The sequence below is a fragment of the Quercus lobata genome, chromosome 3 (genome assembly GCF_001633185.2).
Source record: "Quercus lobata isolate SW786 chromosome 3, ValleyOak3.0 Primary Assembly, whole genome shotgun sequence".
NCBI classification, from domain to species: Eukaryota; Viridiplantae; Streptophyta; class Magnoliopsida; order Fagales; family Fagaceae; genus Quercus; species Quercus lobata.
In genome coordinates, this window is record NC_044906.1 from 36,546,748 (window position 1) to 36,564,547 (window position 17,800).

The 17,800-nt window shown below is 40.4% G+C and overlaps 1 protein-coding gene across 1 annotated transcript; it reads right to left on the reverse strand.

Moving 5' to 3' along the window:
• Nucleotides 1-11,373: 11,373 nt before the first annotated feature.
• Nucleotides 11,374-12,504, reverse strand: LOC115980832. Its single transcript, XM_031103044.1, has one exon. The coding sequence runs from the start codon at nucleotides 12,502-12,504 to the stop codon at nucleotides 11,374-11,376; it is 1,131 nt and encodes a 376-aa protein (XP_030958904.1).
• Between the last annotated feature and the right edge of the window lie 5,296 nt (nucleotides 12,505-17,800).

Genomic DNA, 17,800 nt, shown 5'->3' on the forward strand with positions numbered 1-17,800 from the left:
ATCCAAAAGAACTAAGTTCGGAAGCTAGGTTATTGGTTACGGAATGGAAAGGTGTTAGGCATCCATTCCGCCCAGACAGAGTCTGGTCTTCTAGACTCTAATTACCAATATAGCCTTTTTGCATGATGTGAATGATGTGCTGAACATACATGACACACTTGACCAAAACTAACTCACATAAATCCATCTTATGAATGTATCCTCTTTTTTTAGAAAAAAAAATTAAGATATGTTTTTGTAAAAAAAAATTGATTTGATTCTTTAAAAAAGAAACTAGATCTGTTTTTGTGTAGATAAAACCAAAAAAAAAAAAGTTTTGCAAAGAAAATCAGATCTATTTTGGAGCAAAGTTAAAAATGGTGATTTTTATTAGGAAAAATCAGATATGTTTTGTGAATTAAAAAAAATCTAGATTTGTAGAGAAAAAAAAAAAAAATCAGATTTGCTTTTTATGAATAAAATAAGAAAAAGACTTTTTTAGAAGAGGAACTACACTCATGAGATAAATCTATGTTACATGCATCAATAAAAAATCATCTCAACTTTTAGCTTCTTCTTTTAAATTTCAAAATCTGCTATTTTGTGACAAAGAAAATTTTCTTAAAAAAAAAAAAATCAAATCCGTATTTAATGAAAATACAAATCAGTTTTATGTGTTTAAAAAAATCAGATCTGTATTTAATGAAAATATAGATCTGTTTTGTGTTTAAAAAGAATAGATATGTATTTAATGAAAATACAGATCAGTTTTGTGTGTTAAAAAAAATCAGATCTGTATTTAATAAAAAAACAGAGCAGTTTTACGTGTTAAAAAAATCAGATTTGCATTTAATGAAAATACATATCAGTTTTATGTGTTAAAAAAATCAGATCTGAAAAATTCAGATCAGTTTTTAGTTTAAAAAAAAATCTTTGATAATTAGCAGATTTTGAGATTCAAGAGAGAAATCATAATAACAAATCAACTAGAACATAATTAAAGAAAAGTTCAAACAACACATGGCAATTACATAAGAATCAAAAATAAAAAACAATCCTAAGCCTATTCATGCATCATCAAAACAAAATTAATAGAAAGGAATAGAAGAAAAAAGGAAAAAAAAAAAAAAAAAAAAAACTACCTCTTGCATGAGCATACTATTCTTTGTGAAAGGATATTTTAGGATTTAAAGAAATTTATTTAATTATCTTTGAAGCCTAAAATATTTTGCTTATAGAAAAGAAATTCCTAAGGCTAGAGCCTCCAGAACATCATTAAAAAAAAAAAAAAAAAAAAAAAAAAAAAAAAAAAAAACGAAGAGAAGAGCCAGAAAGAAGGGGGGGTTAAAAAGCGTGAAAAAGTGTGTTGAATTTTGAGAGATATCCTCTATTTATAGAGGCTGGAATTTGAAAAATTAGTTGAATGATCAGAGTACGAATTGGGATGCGTTCTTATTTCTAAAAAATCGAAAAGGATCAGATTTAAATTAATCTTGTGCGGCTGATTCTAGCTAAACTGATTGCATGCAGATCGAGCAAAATTGATCATGCGATATTTTTCAATCTGACAGTCCGAATTGAAAATCGGACATACCGTCGAGACCGTTAGAATCTCAAGATCATTTTTATGATATGAAATGAATGAATTAATGCATCTAATTGAATCATGAATTTTGGGTATATGAATGGTCATTCTAGTCATCTTCCTTGATTAAATCATAGGTGCAAAAACGAGGGTCTACGAATTGCCCCTCATTGATAGAACTTGTAAAGCAAATGTCAATGTAAAACAAAGACACTGATTTTAGTAGCCATGATTTAGTTGAGGTTGAATTTTCAAATATTACCTAGCCCTAGAACCTAAAACCTTGGGACATAGAACAAGTGGCTTGTTATTTGACAAAAATGAAAACTGTGAATACTTGACCTACTTGATAACCAACACTAAAATGAATCTTGATAATTGGAGTGACTGAGAGGCTTCTCTATCCCAGTCTGAATATGGTGGGTCGATCAACAGGCTTCTCTACCTCGATCTTGATGAAAGGTAACCAAGGGGCTTCTCTACCTCGGAACCTGAATTGTGGCGACCAGGGGCTTCTCTACCTCGATCTCGATTTAAAGTAACCAAGGGGCTTCTCTAACTCGAAACCTGAAAGGTGGCAACCAAGGGCTTCTCTACCTCGGAACTTAAGTTGTGGTGACCAAAAGGGCTTCTCTACCTCGATCTTATTGAAAGGTGTCCAAGGGGATTCTCTACCTTGGAACCTAGGTTGTGGCGATCAAGGGGCTTCTTTACCTTGATCTTGATGAAAGGTTTCCAAGAGGCTTCTCTCCCTTGAAACTTGGGCTATGGCGATCAAGGGGCGTTTATACCTTGATCTTGATGAAAGGTAACCAAGGGGTTTCTCTACCTCGGAACTTGAGCTGTGGGATAAAAGGGCTTCTCTACATCGATCTTGATGAAAGGTGTCCAAAGGGTTTCTCTACCTCGATCTTGATGAAAGGCAACCAAGGGGCCTCTCTACCTCGGAACCTGAATTGTGGCGACCGAGGGGCTTCTTTACCTTGGTCTTGATGAAAGGTAACCGAGGGGCCTCTCTGCCTCGGAACGTGAGTTGTGGCGACCAAAGGGGCTTCTCTACCTTGATCTTAATGAAAGGTGTTCGACGGGCTTCTTTACCTCAGAACCAAGGTTGTGGCGATCAAGGGGTTCTTTACCTTGATCTTGATGAGAGGTTTCCAAGGGGCTTCTCTCCTTCGAAACCTGGGCTGTAGCCATCAAGGGGCTTCTCTACATTGATCATGATGAAAGGTAACCAAGGGGCTTCTCTACCTTAAAACCTAGGCTGTGGCGATCAAGGGGCTGCTCTACCTCGATCTTGATGAAAGTTGTCTAAGGGGCTTCTCTACCTCGATCTTGAAGAAAGGTAACCAAGCGGCTTCTCTACCTCGGAACCTGAGTTGTGGCGACCAAAGGGGCTTTTCTACCTTGATCTTGATGAAAGGTGTCCAAGGGGCTTCTCTACCTCGGAACCAAGGCTGTGGCGATCAAGGGGGTTCTTTACCTCGATCTTTATGAGAGGTTTTCAAGGGGCTTTTTTCCCTCGAAACCTGGGCTGTAGCGATCAAGGGGCTTCTCTATCATGATCATGATGAATGATAACCAAGGGGCTTCTCTACCTCGGAACCTGGGCTGTTGCGATTAAGGGGCTACTCTATCTCGATCTTGATGAAAGGTGTCTAAAGGGCTTCTTTAGCTCGATCTTGATGATAGGTAACCAAGGGGCTTCTCTATCTTGGAACCTGAATTGTGGTGACCAAGGGGCTTCTCCACCTTGGAACTTGAGCTGTGGCGACCAATAGGGTTTGTCTACCTTGGAACTTGAGCTGTGGCGACCAAAGGGGATTCTATACCTCGATCTTGATGAAAGGTGTCCAAGGGGCTTCTCTACCTCAAAACCTAGGCTGTGGCGATCAAGGGGCTTCTTTAGCTCGATCTTGATTAAAGGTTCCCAAGGGGCTTTTCTCCCTCGAAACTTGGGCTGTGGAGATCAAGGGGCTTATCTATCTTGATCTTGATGAAAGGTAACCAAGAGGCTTCTCTACCTTAGAACCTGGGTTATGGTGATCAAGGGGCTTCTCTACCTCGATCTTGATGAAAGGTAACCAAGGGGCTTCTCTACCTCAGAACCTGAATTGTGGCGACAAAGGGGCTTCTCTACCTCAATCTTGATGAAAGGTAACCAAGGGGCTTCTCTACCTCAGAACTTGAATTGTGGTGACCAATGGGCTTTTCTACCTCGATCTTGATGAATGGTAACAAAGGGGCTTCTCTACCTTGGAACCTGAATTGTGACCACCAAGGGGCTTTTCTACCTCGAAACTTGAGCTGTGGCGACCAAAGGGGCTTCTCTACCTCAGAACCAAGGCTGTGGCGATCTACGGGCCTTTTTACCTCGATCTTGATGAAAGGTTTCCAAGGGACTTCTCTCCCTCGAAACCTGGGTTGTGGCGATTAAGGGGCTTCTCTACCTTGATCTTGATGAAAGGTAACCAAGGGGCTTATCTACCTTAGAACCTGGGTTGTGGCGATCAAGTGGCTTCTCTATCTCGATCTTGATGAAAGGTTGCAAATGGGCTTCTCTACCTCGATGTTGATGAAAGGTAACCAAGGGTCTTTTCTACCTCGGAATCTGAATTGTGGCGACCAAAGGGCTTCTCTACCTCTATCTTGATGAATGGTAACAATGGGGCTTCTTTACCACGGAACCTGAATTGTGGGGACCAAGGGGCTTCTCTACCTCGAAACTTGAGCTTTGGCAACCAAAGGGTTTCTCTACCTTGATCTTAATGAAAGGTGTCCAAGGGGCTTCTCTACCTCAGAATCTAGGCTGTGGTGATCAAGGGTCTTTTTTACCTCGATCTCGATGAAAGGTTTCCAAGGGGCTTCTTTCCTTAAGAACCTTGGCCGTGGCGATCAAGGGGCTTGTCTACCATAATCTTGATAAAAGGTGACCAAGGTGCTTCTTGACCTCAGAACCTGCGTCGTGGTGATCAAGGGGCTTCTCTTCCTTGATCTTGATGAAAAGTGTTTAAGGGGCTTCTGTACCTCTATCTTGATGAATGGTAACCGAGGGGCTTCTCTACCTTGGAACCTGAATTGTGGCAACCAAAGGGGCTTCTCTACCTTGGAACTTAAGTTGTAGCGACCAAAGGGGCTTTTCTACCTTGATCTTGATGAAAGGTGTCCAAGGGGCTTCTTTACCTCAGAACCTAGGCTGTGGCGATCAAGGGGCTTCTTTACCTCAATCTTGATGAAAGGTTTCCAAGGGGCTTCTCTCCCTTGAAACTTGGGTTTGGCGATCAAGGGGCTTCTCTACCTTGAACTTGATGAAAGGTAACCAAGGGGCTTCTCTACCTTGAACCTGAACTGTGGCGAGCAAAGGGCTTCTCTTCCTTGATCTTAATTAAAGGTAACCGAGGGGCTTCTCTACCTCAGAACCTGAACTGTGGTGACCAAAGGGCTTCTCTACCTCGATCTTGATGAAAGGTGTCTAGGGGGCTTCTCTACCTCGGAACCTGTGCAGTGGCGACCAAGGGGCTTCTCTACCTTGATCTTGATGAAAGGTAACTGAGGGATTTCTATACCTCATAACCTGGGATGATTGAGAGGCTTCTTTATCTCAATCTTAATGAATGGTAACCAATGGGCTTCTCTAAATTAGAACCTGGGCTGTGGCGATCAAGGAGCTTCTATATCTTGATCTTGATAAAATGTATCCAAGGCGCTTCTCTAGCTCAGAACCTAGGATGATTCAGAGGCTTCTCTATCTCAATCTTAATGAATGGTAACTAGGCGGTTTCTCTACCTCGAAGCCTCGGTTGTGGCGACCAAGGCGCTTCTCTACCTCAATCTTGATGAAAGGTAACCAAAGTTTTCTCTACATCGGAACCTGAGTTGTGGCGACCAAGGGGCTTCTCTACCTCGATCTTGATGAAAGGTGTCCAAGGGGCTTCTTTACCTTAGAACCTGAGTTATGGCAATTAAGGGGCTTCTCTACCTTGATCTTGATGAAAGGTAACCAAGGGGCTTCTTTACCTCAAAACTTGAATTGTGGCGACGAAGGAGCTTCTTTACCTTAGTCTTGATGAAAGGTGTCCAAGGGGCTTCTCTACATTGGAACCAAAGCTGTGACGATCAAGGGGCTTCTCTACCTCGATCTCGATAAAAGGTGTCCAAGGGGCTTCTCTACGTCAATCTTGATGAAAGGTAACCAAGGGACTTCTCTACCTCGGAACCTGGGACGATTGAGAGGCTTCTCTATCTCAATCTTGATGAATGGTAACCAATGGGCTTCTCTACCTCGAAAATCTGGGTTGTGGCGATCAAGGGGCTTCTCTACCTCAATCTTGATGAAAGGTAACGAAGGGGCTTCTCTACCTCGAAACCCGAGATGATTGAGAAGCTTCTCTATCTCAATCTTGACGAATGGTATCCAACCAGCTTCTCTACCTCGGAACCTAGGCTGTGGCGACTAAAGGGCTTCTCTACCTCGATCTTGATGAAAGGTAACCAAGATGCTTCTCTACCTTGGAACCTGAGGTGTGTCGACTGTGGGGCTTCTATACCTCGGTCTTGATGAAAGGTGTCCAAGGGTCTTCTCTACCTCAGAACCTGAGCTATGGTAATCAAGGAACTTCTCTACCTCGATCTTGATGAAAGGTGTCCAAGGGGCTTCTCTACCTTAGAACCTGAGCTGTGGCGATCGGGGGACTTCTTTAGCTCGATCTTGATGAAAGGTGTCTAAGGGGCTTCTCTACCTCGGAACCTGAGTTGTGGTGACCAAGGGGCTTCTTTAGCTCAATCTTGATGAAAGGTGTCCAAGGGGCTTTGCTACCTCGGAACCTGGGCTGTGGCGACCAAGGAGCTTCTCTACCTCGATCTTAATGAAAGGTAACCAAGGGGCTTCTTTACCTCGGAACCTGTGCTGTGGTGATCAAGGGGCTTCTCTACCTCGATCTTGATGAATGGTAACCAATGGGCTTCTTTACCTCAAAACCTGTGCTGTGGCGATCAAGGGCCTTCTCTACCTCGATCTTGATGAAATGTAACCATGGGGCTTCTCTACCTCGGAACCTAGATTGTGGTGACCAAGGGGCTTCTCTTCCTCGATCTTGGTGGAAGGTGACCGAGGGGCTTCTCTACCTTGGAACTTAGGCTGTGGCGATTAACGGGTTTCTCTACCTCGATCTTGATGGAAGGTATTCAAGGGACTTCTCTACCTCAGAACCTGGGGCAATTGAGTGGCTTCTCTATCTCAATCTTGAATTGTGACGACCAAGGGGCTTCTCTTCCTCGAACCTGAACTGTGGCAACCAAAGGGCTTCTCTACCTCGGAACCTGGAGTTTTTGCTACAAAAGACCAAAATTTTGGATTAGACTTTAAATGATGAATGTTTTGGTTTTCCATTGTTTTAAGTTATGTGATCTTCATATTTTCTTTCTTTATTTATATTTTTTTCCCGTTTTTAGCAAGAAAACTTTGATTGATTTTTGTAGTCCTTTGAAAAAGATTTTATCTTTGAAATTTGAAACTTGGAATTTGGAATTTGAAATTTGAGACTTGGGATTGAAAATTTGAAATTTGGAATTGAGATTTTGAAACTTGGGATTGAAAATTTGAAATTTGGAATTGAGAGTTTGAAATTTGGGATTTGAAACTTGAAATTTGGAATTTGGAATTTGAAACTTGAAATTTGGAGTTTGGCAATGTATGTAATATGTGGTGTTGTTGAAATGAATTTTAGCTTGAATGTTGGGGGCATTGAAATTATGAAAAATTTGTTGTATAGGCTTGGTCGAACAAATCCATGATGAATGCGGAAAATTTGTTGGCATGTGTAAGTCTTATTTCATAAGCATGGCAAAATTATGTGGGCATGGGTATGAAAAAATTTTGTGGTGGCATGAAATTTTGGTCATTGAAAATTTTTGTTGGGCATGAGATTTTCTTTGGTTATCCTGATGATGGGTCTAACTCTTGTCTTTGTTATATTTTCAGGCTAGTCACATGGCATTGGCTGATGCCAACACAAGATCCTTGGAGGAAAGGATCAGAAATCTTGAACTTGAGAACTGGCAGCAAGAATCTCGATTCTATGCCAGTCAAGAAGGAAACACTGAGGGCGGCTCCTCTAGAGGTGGATCGAGGAGGTCTTTGTGCAAGCGAACTCGGAGTCCTAATGATGCTTGATTTGTGTTTTTAAATTTCCTGCAAAAACAAGAAGAAGTGTTTGTTAGACAAATTTGTATTAATTTTAGCTTTTAGCTCTTTGTCCTTTGAATTGCTTTTGATCTTGTTGGAACTTTAAATGAGACAAGTTTAGAATTCACTTGATGAAGTCTTGTAGTACCAATTTAAACTTATCTTGACCAATTCTGATGGAATTTGTACTGACTTGCATGAGGCGGAGCTGAATGCCCCTAGTTTAGATAATGAGGATGGTCTTTTTTTTTTTTTTTTTTTTAAATGAATGAGTCATGGCCGAATGCCCCTAATTTGAGAGATGAATTCATGGTTTTGAAAAAAAACTTAATTTGATCAATGTTTCTTTTGAAAGTAGTGATGTGGGTGAAAATGTTTTCTAAAACAAGAACAAGATATGTCTGAATGCCCCAGTTTAAGAAAAACAAAATCCTTTTGAGTGTTAAATAGGGTCAAAAATGGATCTAAAGAGTGCTTGAAAACAAAAAACAGGATAAATGAGCCTTAGTGGAGTTGAGTGCCAATCGGCACTTTGGAAGTGCAGATCAGCACTTTTAGAGTGCCGAATGGCACTTTAATGTGCCGACTGGCTTACCCAAAGTTAGGCCAACTCCTTACGCTTTTTTGACGCGTGTTTTGCGTTTTCAAGTTTTTTGAAAAATATTTTCTTTGTTGTGACCATGAAACACTTACCTACTCAGCTACAAACTCTTTGAAACTTATTTAAACCTGACTAAGAATTGAAGTACCTTACTTTAGCAATCTATCCTGTAAACAAATCTCTGCATCAAAGTTAGCAAGACACAATAATCACAAGCAAGAGTTATCCATAGCTAACAATCAAAAATTTTCTCATTCAACAATTCATGATATCAACAGAAGGGTTTATAGCTTTGATTTTAGCACTAAGACCAATTTTACAGTGTATAAACTAGAGGGAATTAAGGCTTTGAGGAATGTCAAGATCAAGTGGGATTTCCTCCGTGTTGTCGTGAAGTTCTGGGATACTGAAAACCATGTATTCCAGTTTCAAACTACTGAACTTTGTCCCACCATTGTAGAATTTTTAGCTATCCTGGGTTATGATGCTAGCAAGAAATCCGTAGCAGTTTCTTGTGATCCTAGACAGGGAAAATTTATTTGATGCTCTAGGACTTCCTATTTCAATTACCAGTAGCATGATTGAAGGGCACATGGTGAATCTTCGTACAGTTCTTTCCAGGTTGATCAATAAATGTACTCACGGAGTGACTGACAACATGCAGAACAATTTTGGCTTAGCTCTTTGCTTTGTGGGAAAATTCTTGCTTTGCTTAAGAAGGCCTGATTTTGTGGATGCTCGAGCCATAAGTGTTGTGGTTTAGATTAAAGATGGTGATAATCCTGATCCTCTAGTCTTGGCAGAAACTCTTCTAGGATTGGACTCTGTATTTCATGGTGGAGAGTCACAAAACTTTCTTGGGAGTCCCTTTGTTTTGCAAATATGGTTGATGGAAAGATTGGACATGATTGCTACACCTATCGTTGCTGAGTATGGTCCTGGCAATTTTCTCAGTAGGATTGTCCTCAAATCCAAGTGTCAAACTGAGAGTGACTAGGTGAAACTTCTAAACAAGAAATCCAACGCCTCCATTTGGTGGAATTGTTATTGGTGGAAGTGCCCAACCCCTTTGTTATGGTCTCTGGGATCAGATTACATCTTCCTAATTGGGTTAAGGAAAGCAACTTTCTACAAGGCTGACAGACTCTTGAGGTAATTCCAATATGAGTAAGGAATATACGGTGGAAAAAGAATAAAACCTTTTACTCCTATGGACACAAATCCTACTTCTATATGGAACATGTTGTTGGGCTTAGAGATGGCTGACCAAGTGGATCAGTCCTTTGTTAAGGTTCACTTTCAAAGGATGACCACTGACTACTCTAACTGGCTAGTGAACAAGATTGTGGACAAGGAGGCTAACATGGTTGCTATGAGAAAACAATTCCTCGAAGACAATCGAGAAAGACACGAGATTGACAACTATGAATTTAAAAGGAGGGACTTAAATTACAAGGTGCTTAACATAGATGAAAGCAATCAACGACCCAAGAAGAAAAGACTGAAGAAAAAATGATCATCTTATTTTTTAGCTTTGAACATGTTTATTTTAAAAGTGGATGTGAAACTCTTAGGTTTAGGAATTATTTAGGACTTTTAGGTCATGGGCTCTGTTTAAGGTTTAGGTTTTTAGGGTTTAGTTTTTTTTCAAAATTTGGTTTAAGGTTTAGGTTTTGAGGGTTTGGTTTTTTGAAGGTTTTGTGTAATGACATGGTTTAATGGAATGGTTAAATTTTTGAATTGTTTTTTTTTTTTTTTTTGGTTAATGGGTAAATGGTGGGTTTTGGGAAATTGTGACCGGACCAATGCATGGTTGCCTACGTACCCTTTTGGCAGTAGGAGTAGGATTAGGTCATCACGTAGTTAATTTTTTTTTTTTTTTTTTTTTGCCTTAACTTTTGCCTAGGCTACCTTTTCAGGTTTTCAACCTAGCAAGCTCTCTCACTCTTTTTTTTTTACTCTCCTTTTGCGTAGATTGCCCTTTTGGGTTTTCTGCCTACTTTTTTTTTTTTTTTTTTTAACAAACCTAGAAAGGGAAACAATATAATTTACAACCACTCCAGACGTGGTGCTTTGAGACTACAACCTCAGACGTGGTATTTCTTCAATTCATCCATATTGGTTGGTTCAGTGAAAAGGTTTGCATCTAAATCCATCAACCTTACTGCTCCCTCAGAGTATATCTACTTGATAATGTATGGACCTGCCCAATTTTGCTTGAACTTCTTGTTTGCATCTTGAATTGAGGCTCAGATTTCTTTTAGCACTAAATCCTCCAACTTCAAATCTTTGGTTCTTACTTTCTTGTCAAAAGCTTTCTTATGCCTCCTTTGGTAACCTTGAATATGATACAGGGCCTTAAGTCTCTTCTTGTCCATCATGCATAATTGATCATATCTACTTTGCAACCAATCTACTTTAGGGATTTCACTCTCCAACACTGTTCTCAATGAACGAACACCCATTTCAATGGGGAGGACTGCTTCCATCGCATACACCAATGAATATGGAGTGGCTCTCGTGGAAGATCGAATTGATGTTCTATACCCCAAAGTGCATAGGGTAATTGTAGGTGCCAGTCCTTGTAGTTTTTCATACTCTTGTTCAAGATTCACCCTATATTCTTGTTGGTAGCCTCAATTGCTCCATTAGTCTAAGGACGGTAGGGCGAAGATTTGTGGTGTTGAATGTTGAATTGTCGTAGCAACTTCTCCGTTTTTCCCTTGAAATGCGCCCATTGTCTGAGATAATCTCATGTGGTACCCCATATCTGTAAATGATATTGGTTTGAATGAATTGACCAACTTTCATTGAGTTCAAAACATTGTATGAAGCAGATTTTACCTACTTAGTGAAATAATCAATGGCTACGAGTATGAACTCATGGCCATTGGATGTTGTTGGGTGAATTTTCCCAATAATGTCTATCCCCCATGTAGAGAACGACCAGGGTGATGTCATAGTATGTAATGGCATGGGTGGCATGTGCTTTAGATCTCCATAGACTTGGCATTGATGGCATTTTCAAACATAAGCTGCACAGTCGGCTTCCATAGTAGTCCAATAATAACCTTGTCTCATTATCTTCCGTGACCGCATGTGTGCATTCATATGTGGCCTATAACTTGACTTATGAACCTCTTCAATTATTTGTTGTGCTTCCTTGGAGGTCACACAAAAGAGATGAATTCCATCATATGATCTTCTGTAAAGCTTTTCGCCACAAATAATATCATTAGTGGACAACTTCCTGATAGTCAATTGGTCATTCTTGTCTACAGACTTTGGGTATGTCCCATCCTTTAGGTACCGTAGGATATCTGAATACCATTCCTCTTCTCCATTCTTTTCCTCATCTTCTTCTATTGTCAGGCAATAAGCTGGCTCTTCTTTCTGTTCCACCACTATTGGTCTAGCTTTATCTTCCTTTGGCCCATCCATCATGGATGCCATTGTTGCTAAAGTATCTACAATCTGATTTTGCATTCTTGGCACATATTGATATTGAATCTTGCTGAATTTCGAGGCCCACTTTTGAAGACATTCATGATAAGGCATTAGCCTTTCTTCCTTGATCTTCCATTTATTCTGAATCTGAGAGATTATCAAGGCAAAGTCACCATATACTTCCAACTCTTTCACTCCAAGACTTAGGGCTGCTCGTAACCCCATAATGCAAGCTTCATATTTAGTGGCATTGTTGGTGGCAGGAAAGTTGAGCCTACCAGAAAATGGGATGTGTGTCCCTTTTGGAGAAATTAAGAGAACTCCAATGCTACTTCCATTTTGATTAGTTGCTCCATCAAAATACATCTTCCCTGATTCCACCTCGATCACCATAATATCTTTATCTAGAAAGTCCCCTTTGATTTCTTCAGCTTCTTTTGGTGAACAATGGGCTAAGTGGTCGACAATTGCTTTCCCTTTTACAGACTTCTGAGTCACATATTTAATATCAAGTTTTGATAAAAGTAAAACCCATTTAGTTGTCTTCCCATCTTGCAAAGGCTTCTCCAGTAGATATTTCAATGGGTCCATTCTTGCAATCAACAAGACCTTGTAAGCAAGCATATAATGTCTGAGTTTGCGGGTTGCCCATACAAGTGCTACACATATCTTCTCAAGTGGTGAATACTTTTCTTCATAAGGCAACATCTTCTTGCTAATGTGGTAGATTGCATTCTTTTTTCTAGTCTCCTCTAGGTATTAAGCAAGTAAAGCCCCCATTACTGTATTCGTAGTTGTGAGATACAACAAGAATGGTTTTTCAGGTACCGATGGGACGAGTATTGGTGGCTTCATCAGATAATTTTTAATCTTTTCAAAGGCTTCTTAGCATTGTTCATTCCATACTGTAGGAACTTCTTTTTTGAGCAGTTGAAAAATTGGTTCACATGTCATGGTGAGCTAGGCTATGAATATGCTGATGTACTGTATCCTCCCCAGAAACCCCCGAGTCTCCTTTTCAGTTCTTGGAGGCTTCATCTCTACAATTGCCTTGATTTTGTCAGGATTGACTTCAATTCCTCTTTGACTTACCATAAACCCTAGTAGCTTTCCGGATGTGACTCTGAAAGTGCACTTCTTTGGATTCAACCTCAACTTGTAAAATTGGATTCTTTCAAAGAATTTCCGTAAAGCTGGTATATGCCTTTCACGGTATTTGGATTTCACTGTCATGTCATCAACATAAACCTCTACTTCTTTGTGGATCAAATCATGCAACAAAGTGGTGGCTACACGTTGGTAAGTAGCACCAACATTCTTAAGGCCAAATGGCATGACCTTGTAGCAGTATGTCCCCCATGGAGTGATGAAGGAGGTTTTTTCCATATCTTCTGAAGCCATCTTTATCTGAGTACCTTGAAAATCCATCCATAAATGATATCAAGGCATGTCTTGCTGTGTTGTCAACTAGGATGTCAATGTGAGGCAAAGGAAAATCATCTTTTGGGCTAGCCTTATTCAAATCTTGGAAGTCTACACACATTCTAACTTTCCCATCTTTCTTTGGCACCGGAACCACATTAGCTAACGATTCTAGATAGTTGACCACCCTTAGGAATCCTGCATTATACTGTTTCTCGACCTCTTCCTTGATCTTAAGAGTCCACTTTGGCTTCATTCTTCTCAATTTCTGCTTGACGGGTTTCATGGTTGGATCTGTAAGGATGCAGTGTTGCACTATATATGTATCAATCCCAGGAATGTCTTCATATGACCATGCAAATACCTCTTTGAACTTTGTTAGTAGGGCAACTAATGCATCTTTCTCAGAGGTGGTTAGGATATTGCCCACTTGTATCATTTTAGGTTCATTATCAGTTCCCAGGTTAATAGGTTAAGTTTCTTCTTTTATAGGTTCTAAATGCCCTTATTTTAATTCCTTATTATTAAGAGTTTCTTTATCAATTTTAGAAATAAAAACATTCAAAGCCAACAAATAAGCAAAATAAAAAATCACATTAGAAGGAAAAGAGTTCTCAACAAACTCAATAGACTTAACTAAAACAGACTCAACAAGAATAGTATCACAAACAGACTTGACAAGAATAGTAACTCCAGCAGAAATAGACTCGATAGGGATAGAAACAGTGTTCTTGGCAAGAGTGATTGACTCAGCGGTCTTGATCTTATTCATGGAGTTCTCTATGGGGTGGGCAGCTCCCTCCCATACCTAGTTCTTCAACTCGGTCGTGGCTTCAACAATGGCAGGTGGCTCCCAGTGAGTTCCTTCTTCCCTCAACATCAGTACTGTGGGATCTTCATCCATATAATCCGTGGCTTCACCATCAACCTCTATATCTATGGGCTTGTCAGTCGCAAAAGCATCCAAGCGCTCTATGCTATCCATCCACTCACCAAACAAATCTTGCTTCCCTTTGTTGTTTAGGTGGGTGTATTGAGGGAGGTATTTTGACTCGTTCCCTTCCATCTTCTTATTATCATCTTCAAGGCTATCTAGCATTATGTTTCTGAGACTATGGACCATCAGTTTTTGATCTAGAGTGGCTAATCTAGCATCTATGTCATCTTCTTCTTCGGTGTATGAGGTCAGTGAGCCAAGCTCTAAATTGTGAAATGACCCCAACTCAGGAATCTATCTACCATGCTTGTCATATCGAGGTCCTGACTTTGAACTAACATCAATGATGTAACTCCAATCTAAGAGATGCCTATAGTCTATATAATTAGCTTCTCCAATCTCTTCTCCTACAGCTTCTAACACATTTTCTAGACTGTATTGATCACTGTCAGCATCGCTTCCTATGTATATAGGTTCAACTTCGGCATCATCCTCTATATCTTCATCATAGTAGTCTACATCATCATCATAGTCTTCATAATAAAGCCCATCATCTTCATATTCTCTATCACTAGGGGGTTCACTCCAATCATTGCCACTATTGGCTATCATAGTCTTCAGTATCATTGCTTTCACTATCACTGTTGCCATCATCTTCACCATCTCCATTGTCACTGCTGCTACTGTCACTACTATTATCACTCTTGTTGTTGCTACCTTCATCATCATCACTAGGGGCTTCTCCCCCTTCCTCATTTTCATCACTTGTTCTTACTTCGTACGGGCTTTTCAATGCATGTTGGCAAGCCTCCCAGCACTCTTCTTCTTCTATATTGCAAATGGCATCTCCAAGAAGTGTAGTCATTGCATCAGGGTCCATGTAGTCAGCCCAATCAGTAGGAACTCAAGTTGTGTCTTCCTTTTTCAGTTCTGGAAGCTTGTTGTTGCAATTAAATAGTAGCTCGAACCTAGGCATCATAGTTCTGTTCTTATGATCAAATCTTAGTTCAGGGAATCCCTAATAGCGTTGGCTATCTCTAGCTTTGACAAACTTTCCGTTCAATGTAGAAGTATAGGGCTTTAGGGGTTCCAGAGGGCAAGGAAGTCCCTTTGATTTGGCCTTGGCATAAGCCATTCTTCTCACCTCCATCTCTACCAAGTCATCATCAGTGGGCTTATAGCCTAGCCCAAAAGGTGGTGTGGCAGTAGGAATAATCTAGACTTGAATAGTGGGCTTCTTCACAGTCTTCCCCAAGTTCATCCTCGGAAGATAATTAATTCTCCTTGTCATTGCCACCACATTATTGTTGCTGTAGGGAGCAAAGTCCATGGGGATCTTCTCCACTTCCTCTTCCCTTCTTTCAAAGCCAGGCCTTTCAATTTCAAAGCCATCCAATGTTAATGGCTCATTCTTAGAGTCAATACCAAAAATAGGCTTAGGTGTGGTCAAAGTATCGCCATATATGGTAACTATGGCTCCTTTATGTGGAAACCGAACCTTTTGGTATAGGGATGATGGTATGGCCTCTATGTTATGGATCCATGGTCACCCAAGGAGCATATTGAAGCATGATAATATGTTCAGGACTTGAAATTCCACGTTCTTGATCATTGGCCCTATAGTGAGCTCTAGTGTTACGGTTCCCAAGACCTCCCTTTCTACTATTGTCATAAGCTTTCACATGCTGGTCAGTCGGTACAAAATCCTCAATACTTAGGCCCAAGCAACTTGTAGTCTTTAATGGACACACATTTAAGGCACTTCCATCATTAATTAAAACCATCGGAATCCTCTTGCCTTTGGCATCTACTGTAATGTGCAATGGGTCATTATGGTGCTTCCCTTTCTTCGTTAAATCCATGTCAAAGTAGGAAATAGTGAGTTCCCTACTTATGGACCCAATCATAGCATTCAAATCTTGAGAAGTTGTGGTTGTAGGGACTTGGATTTGATTGAGAAGGTCCACCAGGTTCTGGCGGTGCTTGTATGAGGCCATGAGTAAACCCCATAAAGATATGTTGGCTTGTGTCTTCTGTAGTTGCTTGAGGACCTTATCTTCTTCAGCATGTGTTTGTTGGGTAGATTTATTCAGGGCTTCTATTGGGTTGTCAATCTCCAAATGTGGGGGTTTGAAGTGTCTCCCCCCTTGTAATGTGGGCAATTTTTGTTGGGTCATTAGGATCGGTATCTTGGGCTTTGAAGTGTATCCCCCCATTTGTGGAGGTTGTGTTATTTGCTTGGGATTTGAAGTGTCTCCCCCCATTTGTGGATATTGAGTAATTTGATTGGGTTTTGAAGTGTCTCCCCTCATTAGTGGATGTTCGGTAATTTTTGGTTTTCAGTACATCTTCACTCCATATATCATATCCTGTAGTGGATTTCATACCCATCAACTCTTCCCATGTCATTAGAAAGCACTCGGGTAGGCCATAGATCAATGCAGATGGGTCCTCTTTACTTTATTCTTCAATCATCAAGCAATTAATCCTCGATCCTTTCCCAAAATTGTGTTTGGGCAAGGGATTATTAGTGATGCTAGGCCTTGTAGGCGGTGCAATCACCTTGTTGTCTATTAAGCCTTGAATTGCACGACGAAGGCCAAAACACTTGTTAGTATCATGGCCAGGGCCTTGTTGGTAGGCATGTCTCTTATTCACATCAAATCTTGTAGGCAGTGGGTTTGGAATTGGTCTTGGGTCTAAGGGCTTTAGTAACCCTTTTGTTTTTAGCTTAAATACTTGGCTCACATGTATATACAACTCATGAAACTTCCTTCTAGGCCTTCGAGATGGCCCTTGTGATATTTGTACGTGTAAGGTTGAATTTATTCAATAATGTGTTGGCTTTATTCCGTGTCAAATTTGCTTGTATTTCAGCAATTAGATACCCTATATTTGGGTGAGAATTATGTAAGGGTTGTGTGTGAGAAGAGTGTGAAGAATTCAAGTGTGTGAGCATTTAGAGGATTCTCGTGACTGGATCTCGCGAGTGACTCACGACTGGTGACTCACCAAAATGCCACACGTTTGAAGCATGCAGGAAGCTAAAGGGTTACGATAGCTGGAGCACTACAGGACAAAAATTGACAGTCTGGCCTAGAAGTTAACTCGCGACTCATCCCACTCACAAGTGAGTCACCAGAATGCCTTATTTTGCAGAAAAATGACTTTTCACATTCCTTATACTCACAAAATGTAGAGAGCTTCCAGAGAGAATTTTGAGGGAGACACCCTATAGAAAACCAAGATTGACTCATCCACAGTCATAGACTTTTTATTCTCCAAATTCCTCTACTCTCACCCTCTCCATTGACACACCCTTGAGAGGTTCTTTAGCCAAATCCTTATCTCACCATACACATATCAGTGAGAATGTATTTTGGTACTTGGGAAGCAATTCGGAGATGACCAATTCACTTGGTTGATGCAATGGGCTTATTGCGGGATCCGAAAAGCTAAAGAAGACACGGTTAGTCTTAACCTTAGTTTTCGGTACATCTTCACTCCATATATCATATCCTGTAGTGGATGTCATACCCATCAACTCTTCCCATGTCATCATAAAGCACTCGGGTAGGCCATAGATCAATGTAGATGGGTCCTCTTTACTTTCCTCTTCAATCATCAAGCAATTAATCCTCGATC

What these genes read in the sequence shown, in the direction of transcription:
- LOC115980832 (XM_031103044.1), bottom strand. Translation starts at nt 12,504, where the DNA reads ATGTTGCCTTATGAAGAAAAGTATTCACCACTTGAGAAGATATGTGTA.